Source organism: Schistocerca cancellata, chromosome 4, assembly GCF_023864275.1.
Source record: "Schistocerca cancellata isolate TAMUIC-IGC-003103 chromosome 4, iqSchCanc2.1, whole genome shotgun sequence".
In the NCBI taxonomy this organism is placed as follows: Eukaryota; Metazoa; Arthropoda; class Insecta; order Orthoptera; family Acrididae; genus Schistocerca; species Schistocerca cancellata.
Genome location: NC_064629.1, coordinates 538,668,327 through 538,683,713, shown reverse-complemented (window position 1 = coordinate 538,683,713; position 15,387 = coordinate 538,668,327). Strand labels below are relative to the sequence as shown.

The window sequence follows — 15,387 nt, the reverse complement described above, 5'->3', positions numbered from 1 at the left end:
AATTAAGAAAGTCTCGCCAGTGCAAGAATGAATGTGACTGAAAGCTCGAGCGATGGCCACCAATTCTGCAGTGAATACACTGCATGTTCTTAGCAGGGTGTGCAGCTCAATAAATCTTGAGTGTGGTAGGCAAAATCAGTTCATCCACTGAACATAGAGTTGTCACTGTATATCACTTCTGAACCTGGAAATCCATTAATGATGGCCAGAAACACATGGTGAAAAACCAAGGGGTCAACAGAGTCTTTCAGTCCAAAGGATAGGTTGAGACATATTCGAGGATGGGGTATACACTATGAGGTTGTACATGATTGCTCACTGACAAGAGATGAGAGTAGGGGAAGTTGGAGTTTAAATGAGACACACTGTATACGAACTGAGATCATGACATCAGTCCTGGGCCACTACTGTGGGAGGTGGATCCCCCTATCAGGGAAAAGGACATGATAGTTCAGACACTCAGGGGAGCAGCAAATGCATATTGCATAGTTGAGTAGCATTTTTTGGCATCTGATCTATAATGGATGGACCTCAGCCTCCACCAGTAGGCTGTTCATGGGACTGGTCTGAAAAGCACCTATTGCAAGTCAGACCCCACAATGATGTATCGGGTCCAGCACGTGCAATGCTGAAGGTGATAATGAGGCATAAGCCACTCTCCCATAATCTAGACAGAACAGAATCAGAGCTCTGTAAAGCTGCATAACTGTTGAATGGCCTGCTCCCTAGCTGGTATCACTGAGGCAGCAAAGAATATTAAGGTGTGACCGTGACATTTGCCTAAGTTTTTGAAGATGGGTAAGTCACGTCAACCAGGCATCAAAGAACAGCCCCAGAAAGTGTTGAGACTCCACCACACTGAGCAACTGATTGCTGAGGTAGAGTTCTGGTTGTGGATGGACAGTACTATGGCAACAGAAATGCATGATGCATGTCTTGGCAGCTGAAAACCAGGAGCCATGGCTGAAAGCCAAAGATTGCATGTTTCATATGGCACTCTGCAGCTGGTATTCAACAACACCTACAGTGGAGGGGCAATAGTAAATGCAAAACAGCATACAGGGAGGGTGACACTGTAGACCCCATAGCTGCAGCTAGACTAACTATAGCCACTAGAAAAAGGGGCACACTCAATACAGAGCCCTGTGGGATCTCATTTTCTTGTATATGGGGTGTTTTGTGGGAAGCACCAACTTTAAACCAGAAAGTATGGTGTGACAAAAAGTTCTGGAGAAAAATTGGGAGCCTGCCGCAGACACACCACTCACGTGATGACGTCATGTAGTGTCATAATACTGTTGCAAGTTGAAGAACACCGTGAAAAGGTGTTGATGTTAGGTAAAAGCTGATCAGATAGTAGACTCCAGACAGACAAAACTGTCAGCAGTAGAACTGCCTTCATGAAAAGCCTTGGGAAAAAGCAAAAAGACCCCAAGACTCATGGTACCAACACCACCGCCAGCTCACCACACATTCGAGCAACTTGCAGAGAACATTAGTGAGACTAACTGGGTGTTGATCACCCATCTCAGGAGTGTGTCTACCCAGTTTCAGTATCAGGATGATCATGCTTGCTTGAGATGGGAACTCACTCCAGATATGGTTGAAAATGGCAAGGATGTGTCATTGGCAACCCACTGATAGGTGTTTTAGCATGTGGCTCTGGATGTGGTCTGGCCCTGGGTCCATGTCAGGGCATAAGTCTAGGGCTTTGAGGAATTGGCATTCACTCAATGGAGCACTGTATGGCTCCAGGTGATGTGTAGTGAAAGGTAAGTGAATCTGCTCCAACTGCTGTTTGAGAATACAAAATGCAGGCTGGTAATTCTCTGACAGAGGCTCGAGCATAATGCAGAGGAAAATGTTTGACAACAGCATATGGGTTAGTATACACAACACTATTTAGGGAGATGCCAGGTACACCTGTGGGGGAGTTGTGACCCTACAGGTGTCAAACCTTTGCCAAAACCTGGGAAGAAGGCAAATGCTGTCCAGTGGTAGTAACATACCATTCCCAGCATTCTTGTTTCTGTCATTTTATTAGGTGATGGACCTGGGAATAAAGCTGTTTAAAGGGAATGGAGTGCTCCAGTCATGGATGCTACTTATGGCATTGGAGAGCCCATCTGTGATCTCTACTGGCCATGGTGATTTCTAATGTCCACTGAGGTACTATCTTCCAACAGGGGGATCTGGTGGAATAGGGGATCGCTAAGTCTGTTGCCAATAGAATGGTTGTGACTGGACTCTGGACCATCATATCAGTACCTCCACATGATGGGGTGCTACGGGTGATAGCAGAGACAAAGTAATCCTAGTCAGCATTGTTGAGAGCCCATCTGGGTGGATGTCCAGGTGAGTGATGCTGAGGAAGGGAGAGGATAACTGGAAAATCATCACTGTCACACAGGTCATCAAGGATAGAGGGTAACAGTTTGCATTGTTGAGAACAAAGTTTCCTGGAGGGCAACACAGAAAGCAGTCAAAATTCATGAGAGAAGTTTTAGCTTGACCAGCTGGTGGAAAAAAATCACTACATTTCTAGTGGAGGATCACGCTATCAGTATCCTGTGGAGGCAGGTCATGCCTCAGGGTTGCCTGCTGACACTGGCTGCAAGGATACAGCATCCATCCACATCATTTGTGAAGCAGGCCGTATGGGGGGGGATCCAGTGCCAAAGGGGCCAAAAGGAACTTTTTGTCTCAGGTACACAACCAGAACATGCGGGTTCCTGTGGCATGGACCACTAGAACTTACTTCGTCTTCTTCTCCTTTCAAGATTTTGATGTCTGAGAGGGCTTGTCTGTCCTAGTTTCAGGGACAGAGGAGGGACACAAAGCCCTATGATCATCAACCTGTGGCTCCTTTAGTCACCGGCTGGTATCAGGTTGCAGATCAGCAGAATCCTTGGAGGGGAGCATCCCGAGGGACCCTTTCCTGGTGAGAGACATGAGAAGAGGGTGTTGCTTCTCCAGCTGGGAGTTGGGAATCCAGGTTCACAGTGAGTGCGGAGTCAATGCCCCCAAAGTGGGTGTGGGGGAAACATTAGGAGAGGGGCCTCAACCACCAGTGGAGTGGGTACTGTCAAGCGGCCATGAGGGGCTGACGTAGTAAGCATGCTGTGCTATGTTTCTGTGACTAGATTGGATGTTGTCATTGTAGCCATAGCAAAAGTCATTGTCATATTTACGGGATATAAAAGACCATATTTCTTCCTGGCCTCCTGAAATATGAGTCAGCCCAGTGAACAGGGGAAATGGTGCTCCCCACAGCTGACACATATGGAGGGAGGCGCACGAGGAGTGTTTGTGTGATACTGACTTCCACAGTCCCTACAGAGGAGGCTGACATTACAAAGCAAAACGTGTGCCCAAGTTTCATGAATTTTTAGCACCAAATGGGAGGGGGAGCATATGGTTTCACATTGCACTGATATACCATCACTTTCACCTTTACAAGCAATTAGTCATCTTCACGGCCCAAAATGTAGACCCCCAATATCAACCTTATTGTTCTTTGGTCCCTACTGGACACAACAAACAAAATGCACACCAGGTCACTCTAAATTGGTAAATTGCCACAAAGCTTGTCATCGGTCTGTAAAATGAAGTTGTGGGGGAAGATGATACCCTGTACAGCACTGAGACTGTTACGGGATGTGATAGTTACAGAAATGAGTGGGGGATGCTGTTTAATCAGAACTGAACCACTTTTTCAAAATTACTGCTACTTTTCCAAACCTTTCCTGAACATGTTCAACAAAGAATAATGACTTTGTGACCAAAACAGAATTCCTGTCAGTTCTAGAGCAAACAAAGTATTGTGGGAACTATCTCTCCCCCTGTCTCTTGGCCCTACATTCCTCTCATGGCCTAGCCAGGGAAAGAAATGTTGTTGGGTCATGTATTCCCACATTCTAGTAATCCTTTTCTTCAGAGAAGACTGCTCGGGCCAAGTTTGAGCTGCTTAATATGCGAGTGATCTGCCTTGGTGCCACCCATTCTGAATGGGGGCTCTCCCCATGGGTGCCGCCCACCCACACAACGGCAACCTGGCCAGTTAACCGTTGCCCAGAATCCCTGTGTCCCAGTCATGATGAGCACATACTCTTTGGCATAAGTGGGGACTTCCGAGCTCTGACACCAATACGGTAATCCCTGTGTAGTCAGGGGACTGCAACTGTGTAGGTACTTGTGACAACTCACTCCACAATCAGATGGCTACAATGTTGGGTTTTGGGTATATTACTTTCGCCAGAAAGGAAAGGTATGAAGACAGGAAGGGACAAAAGGTGGACTGTTCACTGCATTGGGTGACCTTTCCTGCACTATCTGCACTTCCGTAAAATTTGGAAGAGGAATGGTATGTCAAACCCAACAATGGGGACCATGTAGTGAAGTATGAAAAGTTGTATGAAGTGCTGGAAAAAAAAAAAAAATGTGTCCAAAATCATAAACCAAATGCAAGCACGATCAGCAACAAGAAGACCATACAATAGAAAGGCACAAAGGAGAAACAAACAGTAGAAGTATAGATTTGCAGCACGGAACGGGAAGTAGAGTTGGATGCGCTGGGGCCCCATGGCTGCCAAGCCCATGCTCACAAGAGAGATGTGAGCCGCCTGGGGTGAAAAGATTTGGTAAATAATTCTTCTTTACATCCAATGATTGTTTTCATTGCCCTTATTCATTTTGAGGCCCTTCAAACATAGTTTTTACTTCTTTAAATTCAGTTCATGTTGCTGCAGATTCCATTTAAAATTTAAGTTACAATATTCAGTGTCTCACACTTTCCTTTTCATACATGAGATACTTGCATTTGGAGTATCATTCATCAGATAAGGGACTATTCAAAAAGCATCATACCAAAACACAGAAAAAATATGAATGCAGAAATATGTTTTAGAGATTGATTCCAAATTATGTACCTGTTGACCACTGACTCCACTGCAAAAGTCAATGGAGTAAATATATATACTCAGCTTTATTTATTTATAAAAGCTTAAGATAAGATACTCTGCATATGAATATCTCTTGTGATAGGCACTATTCCATTGGTATTTAGCTTCCAAGTGACAATAAATTGAATTTATGCTACAATGTTGCCAGGAGGAGGACAAAAGAAGTGCAATATTAACAACAAGTGATTCAAGGAAGTCTGTAAATGCAACCCAAGTATCCATTAATTACAGGAGTTTCATTAATTACTTAATTATATAAATTATGTAATAGTGAAGAAACATACCTGGGTTATCTGAGTACTGGAAGATCATCATAACTATTGCAGCAACAGACTGGCGAGCAAATGTTTCTTGTTCACCATCGTTATCATCTCCTCTTGCTGGAACAAAGATGTTGAATGAATTTGATTTCTTTCACATCATACTGCAAAATACATACACATACTGTACCATGAAAATCTAGTAAGTTAAAAGAAAGCCTACAAATGCATATGTTGCCTTAGGCATTTCACAATCCCTTTTATGTGATAGAGATTTAATAATTTATTGACAGAGATTTAATAATTTATTAACAAACTTGAAATTCATTCATTCTGGAATTTCAAGTCTATGACATAACACAAGCCACCAGCTTTATTAAAGCAACCTACTTGTCAAATGTTCTGAGAAGATAGGAAATAAGAAATGCAAAACCCATCACAAAATTAGTTTAGAATGCCACATAACAACACAACACACAGAAAAAAGAGAAATGAAATGCTAATTGGTGATCAATTTTGTAACAAAAAAGAATAATACACCTCCCAGTCTGGTACAAATCTTACAACCTGATGCCACTTCAGTGCATTGAGAGGACTTCTAAGGACATTAAACAGCAAAAGATGTTCAGAAACATACAGAAAATAGAGAAAGATGAGATGTTAATTACCTCATATCAACTTTGTAGACACTCAGAAATACATAATACATAAATTCATGGAAGTTAATGGTATATTAAGAAGGAAGTGAGATTATTAGTTAGAATTTTCATATTTTTAACCATGAGAACTAAAACGAAAGAGAAAGAAAAATACAGGACACAAGCAAAGCTTTAGAGGGATGTTTGAATCAATATGACATTGTTGTTTTAGTACAGAACACAGAAAAATGGATAAATAGGAAAGTGTGGAATATAGGCTATACTGAGACGGGAGTGACAAAAGATAAATATAAACCAGAAAGATACCACAAGAGGAAATGACTCAAGGCCTTTGACATTGGATCTGATAGTTGAAGATGATGGCTTGTATAGAATTGTGTAACATTGCTGCAAGACTGAGGTGCAGTGATTCAGTTAAAAAGAAAATTTGTGTAAAGCCACAGCACTGAATTTTTAAATTTGTGAAAATACATTTCAGTTACTTATAGTCAACATACTATGGAAAGATTTTAACAACTTTTAAACATGAAAATACAAAACAAGCATGACTTGAAACTTCACAGCAGATTACAGCCATGTGCAAGACCATGAATCAGGAAACTTTGCCATTTACAGGCAAATGCTCTACTGATTGAGCTATCTATACATGACAATTTTAATCTGCTAGGAAGTTTTAAAACAATGCACTGTCCACTGCAGAAGCAAAATTTACTCTATAGAAGATGGAAACTTGTTAATTTTTTTATAGTTATGGGAGAAACATGGCAGAAATAATTTAAAAAATTGAATAGTGTTAAAATTTGTGAAAATGCGAAACCCAGTGTAAAGTTACATGAACTAGTAATGTAACAGGCTGCAATTCAGAATATGTAAAGTATTTATGATACTGATATGTGGCACAAACAATGTAGTATGCAATGAATGTTACACTATTACACAAACATATTTATTGTGAATGTTCAAAAACGACACAACTTGATAAAAAAAATCCCTTGTAAGTTAGGCCATCACTCAAATAGACTATAAAATCCAAAATACTTAAAGAAACATTTGAGGAATGTGAACAAAATATGAGCTTACAGAGTATCATACCAGATTTGTGATGGGATGCCAGACTTCCTTACTGATAGAATTCAAAATGTAATTCTTAACAGAATAAAACTGGCGTATGTAAAGGTAATTTTGGAAGCACCCCAAGGAAGTGTGACAAGGCTGTTACTGTTTACAGTTTATGTAAATGATCTAGTGGATAACACTGGAGGCTTCATGAGCTATTCATGGACAATGCTGTTGTATATACGGAACATTGTAGTGAAATTCAGGAAGATCTACAGAGGATCAATAGTTTGTGCAGTCACAGGGAGTTGGCAATGAACATAAATATAAGGTACAGTGCATACATAAGCAAAGTGATCCACTACTGTTAGAGTGGACTATTGGCTAAAAAAAAAAAAAAAAAAAAAAAAAAAAAAAGGTTAAAAACAATAACTACCATAAAATATCTAGAATGAATTAACCATCCAGAGTAACATAAAGTGGATTGATCAAATAAAACAAACAGGAAAATGAGATAAAAGACCTTGGTCAATGGGAATATCTAAAGGAAAAGTAATTCGTTTAGAAAAGATGTGTATTATAATACACTTGTTCAACTAGTTCTTGAGTACTGTTCATCAGGTTGAGACCCGTAATGATTTGGAATACTATATGAGATACAGAAGACCAATGACGAGCAGTATTTTACATCACAGGATTGTTTAGTCAAAGTGGGAGCATTACAGAAATGCTCAACGAACTTCAGTGGCAGTAACTATAAAAGAAGCATTGTACCCCATGGGGTACAATTCTAAGAAGAGTTAGGCATCATATTATTTCCTCCCAAATATGTCTTGTAAAATGACCACAAGAAAATCAGAGAAATTAGAGCTCATATGGAGGTTTATTAAAACATTCTTCCCACATACCACCTGTAAACTGATCATCATAGGTAGAAAAGGAAATGACACCAGAAGTACCTTCTGAAAAACACCATAAGATGGCTTGCAGAAAGCAGATGTAGAATACATATGTAATAGATATCAGCAATTTCCATACACATCTGTTTAGTAACTATGACCTATTATACGCAAGTCAGGTAAAGAAGTATCAGAGGCACTGTTAAATTTAGTAATTAAGGAAAAGCATGACAAAAGCCTTTTAAACTTGAAACCTATTGCACTCTGATGGCTTTAGCAGTCTGAAAGTGGTAATTTACATAACTTACATACTCAGCTGTCAAAAGCAAAGAAGCTAACAATAAAGAGTACTGACACAAAGCTTGTGTGTCCTTTCTTAGGGAAATAGAAGAAGAAATTTGCTGGATAGTAAATCTGTGACAATGTTTCATCACAACATAAGAGGATAGGCAAGTAAAACAAACAAATTACAGTTCTAGCAGCAAGTTTACAATGGATAAATGATCCGTATGTTTTATGCTATACAAAACCCTAAGCCACAACCACCGTCAGCTTTCTCCAAGATTATAGCTACGCCCTAGCACCTTTATACTGTGAAAATAATATGGGAGGAGGGATTTATGTAAAATCCATGTGTCTAGTAAGGCAAGTTACAAATGGCCATTGCAACTATGATGGAGAGTTGTTCACTGTCACTACAATATACTCCTTTATGTTAACAGTGATAAAATTAATTATAAGGAGGGGGTGCTAAATGTGTATTAGCGGTCATAGCTGTTACTGTACAAACAGACTATACAAACAACAGTTGTGCACAAGACAATAGATATGCTCAACCAGTAAGTTACATTTATCTGTGATCAAAGAACTTCCCTCCTTTGACTATTGGCAAACTCAAGAAAATCATTATCTTATTAAACAGTAAACATTCAACTGGTGCTGACAGTATCTCAAGTAAGTTAGTGAAATCTTCAATACTGAAATAAGTAGAATATTGTGTCACATCTTTAATGCAGTGATATACTAATCTATATTTCCCAGCAGTGCAATATTCCATTCCAGTTTTCTTCAAAATGGGGAATTCTTTGATCAGTATCAACAGATAAGAAAAGACTGAGATGAAGACCTAATGGAAGGCCAGTAGATTGCATCAGAAAATATGCAAAAGGAACATGCATGCATGTAGCTGCAGGTCATAACATATGGGAAAGTCAGGAGGACATCTTCGTTCAGCAGTGCATGTCAAATGGAACCATTGCCACTGCTGCTGCTGCTGCTGCTGCTGCTGCTGCTGCTGCTGATGATGATGATGATGGAAATCAACCAAACTGAAAAAGTTATATTAACTTAATGACTATTGTACCTGTGAACTTCAATGCTCCCTCTTTAGTTCTTAAGAGTTTAACTCCAAGGAATGAATGAATAAATGAATGTCTACAGGATTGTGTTGGCAAGTATAAAGAGCTCACTATTATCTTCAGTGACACATACTCTCACGTCAGCTGATTATAATACAGTGAGCAACTGTACTAATGAAAAGAGAGACGTAGCATTATGAAATGCAGACATCAAGTCTTTGGGAAGAGAGCTGAAAGGGGGAGGGGGAGATTGGCAGGTTGGTATAACATACTGTCATCAGTAATATCGTTAGAAATGGATTACATGCTTGGGCAGGATAAGGATGGGAAAGGAAACTAGATGTGTCTTTTTCAAAGAGCAAACTGGGCATTAATCTGAGTCGTTTGGGGAAACCATGAAAAAATTCAAATTTTGAAAACTACTCCTCCCCTCTCCCCCTCCTACACTAATCACTCCACCAATCTTTGACCCTGTCACTATGAAGGTCATTTCTCTGATACTAATGTGGTAATTTCACAAAAATGTGCCTCCTACAGGAACACACAAAGGTGTCTTCCTTGTGCAAACAGCTGCAGTGTCTTCAAAATGAGTCCTGACTGTGATCATATTTTACTGAATCGTGTAAGCCTGTTTCCCTCTCATCTTGGTAGTTAGTGCAAAAATATGGGTGAAATCCTCTTAAGACTTGATGGTTCCTTGTTACAGGTGTTAAGCTTGTAGTGTCCTCGTGCTCAAAGGGAGACATCGAACATATAGTTGCATATATCCTCCTGGAATAGTACACAATTTGTTTGCTAATATCTTCTTGATACTACAGTAGCTTTATCTTGATGAGCTGGTCCTACTAGCTAATAATCTTCTTCACTGTGCTTGAATCCTCTTCCCAGAATATTTCATGAATTATCTAGAAAAAAGAGCTAATTTCTCTCCTCAGACAATGTAAAGCATTCGTAACCAGAGTTCCATCATTCCAACCATATGTTGTCTGATTAATAATTAATACAACATACTTTACAATGAGCACCATGCTCCTCCTTTTCTCTGGTCTGCATACAATAGAGTAAGTCAATTACATTCCATTTTACATAAGATTCATTGCTAATGCAGGATCTTTGGTTAATCCTTGGCAGTCCACCATAACACCTTATCTCAGTGGCTCCATGGAATAACACATCCACCAAAGCAAGTGATGATTTCTATTCACCACTAATGCCCATGGGAGGTGCAGCTCCTGAGTATATCTTGGCTTTGCATAAACAAAAGCCCAGCAACAGTGCTTTGTTCCACTGTAGTTCAATTAATTTAAAATCATAGTTTTCCTCTTTACATTCACATAAATATCTTCAATTTCTTGAAGAGCCTAAGAATGTACAGTGGCATATCTTAACAAAGTGTCATGTTGCACTACAAGTTCCATTTATGAGTCATAGACATCAAAAGAGTTTTCTTGTCTGGTAATTTGGAGACTTGCTTCATTAATGGAGGTTTTGCATTGGCCACTCTCATTCATGTTCTTGGAGAAGGTGTGGGGTGTTTAATCACATAATGTTTCCAGTTTATGTGAGCTCCTACAAAGGCATTCTTTTACAGATATAACAGTGCATGGATTTTGGAATATAATGTTCAAAGTTGAGAAGCATAAATGCTATTTTAATACATTCAAGCAGGGTCAGAGTATTAAACATATGAAGGAAAGCTACTCTTTGCATTCCTCCCCAATTCATTCTTTTTGATGATATGTGTATCTGTGGCTCTTCCTTCCATATCTTCTTTCAGTTCTGACATTGGTATCTGGATCAGATGCCTGCATGTTGTAACATCCTTTCTTAACTTCAGGATACTGTGCCATTCTACTACAACATGACATTGCCCTAACATGAGCTATCCTGAAGTCCTGAGACCTTGTAATTTCAATCAGTTCTACAGTATGTACAGGTAACAGCATCGACATCCTTACTAACGATAGATGTTAGAAACTCATTTTAGCTGACTTTGATATCCAGACACCTGGCTGAAAATGACTTACAAGTTCGTGGTACCCTCCACTGGTAATGCCGGAATTCAATATGGTGTTGGCCCACCCTTAGCCTTAATGACACCTTCCATTCTCACAGGCTTACGTTCATTCAGGTGCTGGAAGGTGTCTTGGGAAATGGCAGCCCATTCTTCATGGAGTGCTGCACTGAGGAGAGGTATTGATGTTGGTTGGTGAGGCCTGGCACGAAGTCGGTGTTCCAAAACATCCCACACGTGTTCTATAGGATTCAGGTCAGGACTCTGTGCACGCCAGTCCATTACAGGGATGTTATTGTCATGAAATCACTCCGCCACAGGCTGTGCATTATGAACAGGTGTTCGATCATGTTGAAAGATGCAATCGCCATCCCCGAATTGCTCTTCAACAGTGGGAAGCAAGAAGGCACTTAAAACATCAATGTAGGCCTGTGCTGTGATAGTGCCATGCAAGCCCCCCGCCCCCTCTCCCCAATGAAAAATACGACCACATCATAACACCACTGCCTCCGAATTTTATTGTTGGCATTACACACGCTGGCAGATGACGTTCACCAGACACTCGCCATACCCACACCCTGCCATTGGATCGCCGCATTGTGTACCATGTTTCGTCACTCCACACAATGTTTTTCCACTGTCCAATCATACAATGTTTATGCTCCTTACACCAAGCGAGACATCGTTTGGCATTTACCGGCGTGATGTGTGGCTTATAAGCAGCCGCTCAACCATGAAATCCCAGTTTTCTCACCTCCCGCTTAACTGTTATAGTACTTGCAGTGGATCCCGATGCAGTTTGGAATTCATGTGTGATGGTCTGGATAGATGTCTGCCTATTACACATTATGACCCTCTTCAACTGCTGGCGGTCTCTGTCAGTCAACAGACGAGATTGGCCTGTACACTTTTGTGCTAAATGTGTCCCTTCACATTTCCACTTCACTTTCACATTGGAAACAGTGGGCCTAGGGATGTTAAGGAGTGTGGAAATTTCGCGTGCAGACGTATGACACAAGTGACACCCAATCATGTGACCATGTTCGAAGTCCATGAGTTCCGCGGAGCACCCCATTCAGCTCTCTCACAATGTCTAATGACTACTGAGGTCACTGATACGAAGTACCTGGCAGTAGGTGGCAGCACAATGCACCTAATGTGAAAAACGTATGTTTCTGGAGGTGTCTGGATACTTTTGATCACATACTGTATTATTTATGTTCTGGAAGTTACAGTTTCATGGCAATCGTTGGGAAATCTCTGATAGAATGTGTGCATTTTCAAGACACCTGATTAAGTCAGTCAGTGGCTAGTGGTCAAGGGAGATGATCAGGCTATTGCCCGGAGAAGTGAACAGCAGATTAATTTTGAAATATGAATAGCTTAGAAGTGGTACGGAGAAGTATTTGAATCATGATAGTGATTAACTATGCATGGGAAATAATTATGTGAAGTTAGTTGTGAATAATCATAAGTTGTGAGCAGTGTCAAGATTTTGGAGAGCAGCCATTGGTAGCGCATTGCAAACTAAATTGATTACAGGCAACAGTATATAAAAATTGGAACAATTTCGGATGAAGTAACTAAATAACTGAAATAGTCTTAAAGGAAACTATATGAAAGAAACTGACTTTGTGGCTAAGCAGGATGAGTGACGCTGGACTGAGAGAGTGAAATAAGAAACTAATTTAGAGCGACCTTTATCATTTGAGAATAATAGTTAAATATAGCTCTGTATATGCATACGGTGCAGTGTCCAGGTTGATTTACACACATGGTTCAGCCCAATAGCTGACTGCATACCTAATGTGGTGAACCACTTTCAATTGCCCAATACTGCTGCAAAACTTGAGTGAACATTTATGTTTAAAATAAATAATTGATTAAAGGTGTGCAGGTGGGTTACATGTGGTGACCATGCCAGGGCCATAATTTTCAGTGATGAAATAGAAGAAAACAATGAACAGAGATGTTACACACCAACAGTGAGCAACAACCAATAGACATTGAGCAACAAACAATAGACATGAACAGTAACTGTACATGTGGAATTAGTTCATCACATCTGGATGTATTGAAGAAAGGAAAATTGCAGAATCTTCATGCTGTATCACATCACGCCTACATTACTATGTAATAATAACCAGAACATCCCCATGGGCAGACAGATTAAGTGTTACATTTATTTGGGCAAAGAGTAATATTTCATGCCATTGCATTGGTGCTAAGTGTGATGTACAGTGTCATTAGTGTGCTGTATTTATTTGAAACAGTATTGTGAGAGATTAAGTGTTGTGCTGCACCAGAACCCCTTTTTGTGTCCCGCTCTAGCAAATTGAGATGGATGATGAAAGCAAGATGGTGAATACTGCAAATGTTGAATTAATTTCGGTTAAGGACATAAGTAAGTAAAAGTCAGCCATTCAGATTATGGGGAATATAGTAGTGATGACGCTAGTTTTTCCATGAATAGTACGCTGGAAGCAGTGGATCAATAGATATCCAAACTGCTACCAAACATTTGGCAATAGAAACTGAAAACTGAACGGTTAGGTGCTAGATGTTTTCTCAAGTATGATGCAAGTACTTTTGTGTAATCTAAACTGTCTTAGGAAAGAAAGTCAAAAAAGTACACATGAACAGTTTAAAGAAATTCAGAACATCATCGTTAACAATCAAGAGTGTCTTCCAATAAAATCAAGGATAGTCAACAGGGTACCAATGAACAGTTTGAAGGCATTCAGGAAAGCACAGCTAAGCATTTAAAAAAGGGAAGAGAGATCATTATTCCAGGAAACGGGGGTTAATAACCCAAGAAGAGAGATTTTAAAAAGCCAAAATACTTTTGCTGATAAAGTGAAATAAGGTCTCACAAATTTCTAGGCTGACTAGAGTGCTAAACATACTAAGTTAGCTACCAAAATAAACAACATAAAATCTGAAATTGTGAAACATACTGAAGCAATGTAAGAAACTAGTGCAAATGAGGGTGTAAGGATTACTAATCTAAATTTGAAAGTGCAGGAAGTGGTCACTAAACAGAGTGAGCTAATGACAAATGATACACAGATTAAAGAGCTGGAAAAAAGGAAGCAGTGTCTGAACTTGAGCAAGTGTAGTGCACCAAAAGATGTGTGTGTGGCTGGCTATGAACCAAGGCATTACAAAGTATACCACCAAAGCTGATGAAGTGCAGCACAGTGCTGTGCATGTACAGCCGTGATGTAAGCAATGATGAGCAAAGGCAGACATACTTCCTACAGAATACACAGTTTAACAGATTCGAGTCCCACGTATATGTAAATCATGTTGCATTTATTGTAACTTTTAGAAGTGTGTTGCTGCCATTGTGAACAGAGGTGCAGACGATTTCTTATGTTGCTAATCGCACAGTTGGAGATGTGTGCAACTTTGGACTGCAACAGATGATGGTACCATGACATACATGGAATTGGAGACAGTAATTTTGATGAAGTAATGGTCAAGATGCATATAGGACAAGCATTATCAGTTCACTGTATAATAAAGAATACTGATGAGAAGCTGATGGAACATCAACAGATTCCCTGGAAATAGAATTAGACAGGAACTGGTCTTCCTTCTTTTTCCCAGCCTTATCCCATATCTTCACAGCTTCAGCATGTTAATTTGTATTTGGAAGTTTTAGTGGTGGAGGGGAGCTAGATGCACTTTCTGTCACCACCCTCCACCCTCCCAAGACAGGCTTTTGTGTACCCCATCAGTCTGCGTCTAGTGTTGTCCCATTCAAAAGTGTGTCAATGTTTTTGAAGTGTTCATGAATTATGAAACTGAGGCGGGACATGGGTACCTGCCCAGTATTCACCTAGTCACACCGAGCAAGATGGTCAGTGGTTAGCACACTGGACTCGCATTTGGGAGGATGATGGTTCAAACATGCATCAGGCCATCCGGATTTAGTTTCCCGTGATTTCTCCGCATTGCTTCAGGCAAATGCCGGGATGGTTCTTTTGAAAGGGCATGGCCAACTTCCTTCCACATCCTTCCCTAATCCACTGGGACCGGTGACTTTGCTGTTTCGTCCACTCCCCCAAATCAATCAACCAACCAACCAAAAAATCTAGTCAGATGTGAAAAACCACCCAAAAATCATATTGAGGCAGAGTGGCACATCGAACCTCATTGTTAGCCATCTGTGCGG

At 40.3% G+C, this 15,387-nt stretch overlaps 1 protein-coding gene across 1 annotated transcript in view; it reads right to left on the bottom strand.

The window, feature by feature from the left end:
* The window catches only part of LOC126183377 (protein unc-79 homolog), an 852,060-nt gene that overhangs the window by 821,465 nt on the left and 15,208 nt on the right, over positions 1 to 15,387 (bottom strand). The window contains 1 exon segment of the mRNA XM_049925310.1: positions 5,246 to 5,341. Within this exon segment, the coding sequence (XP_049781267.1) occupies positions 5,246 to 5,341 (96 nt within the window).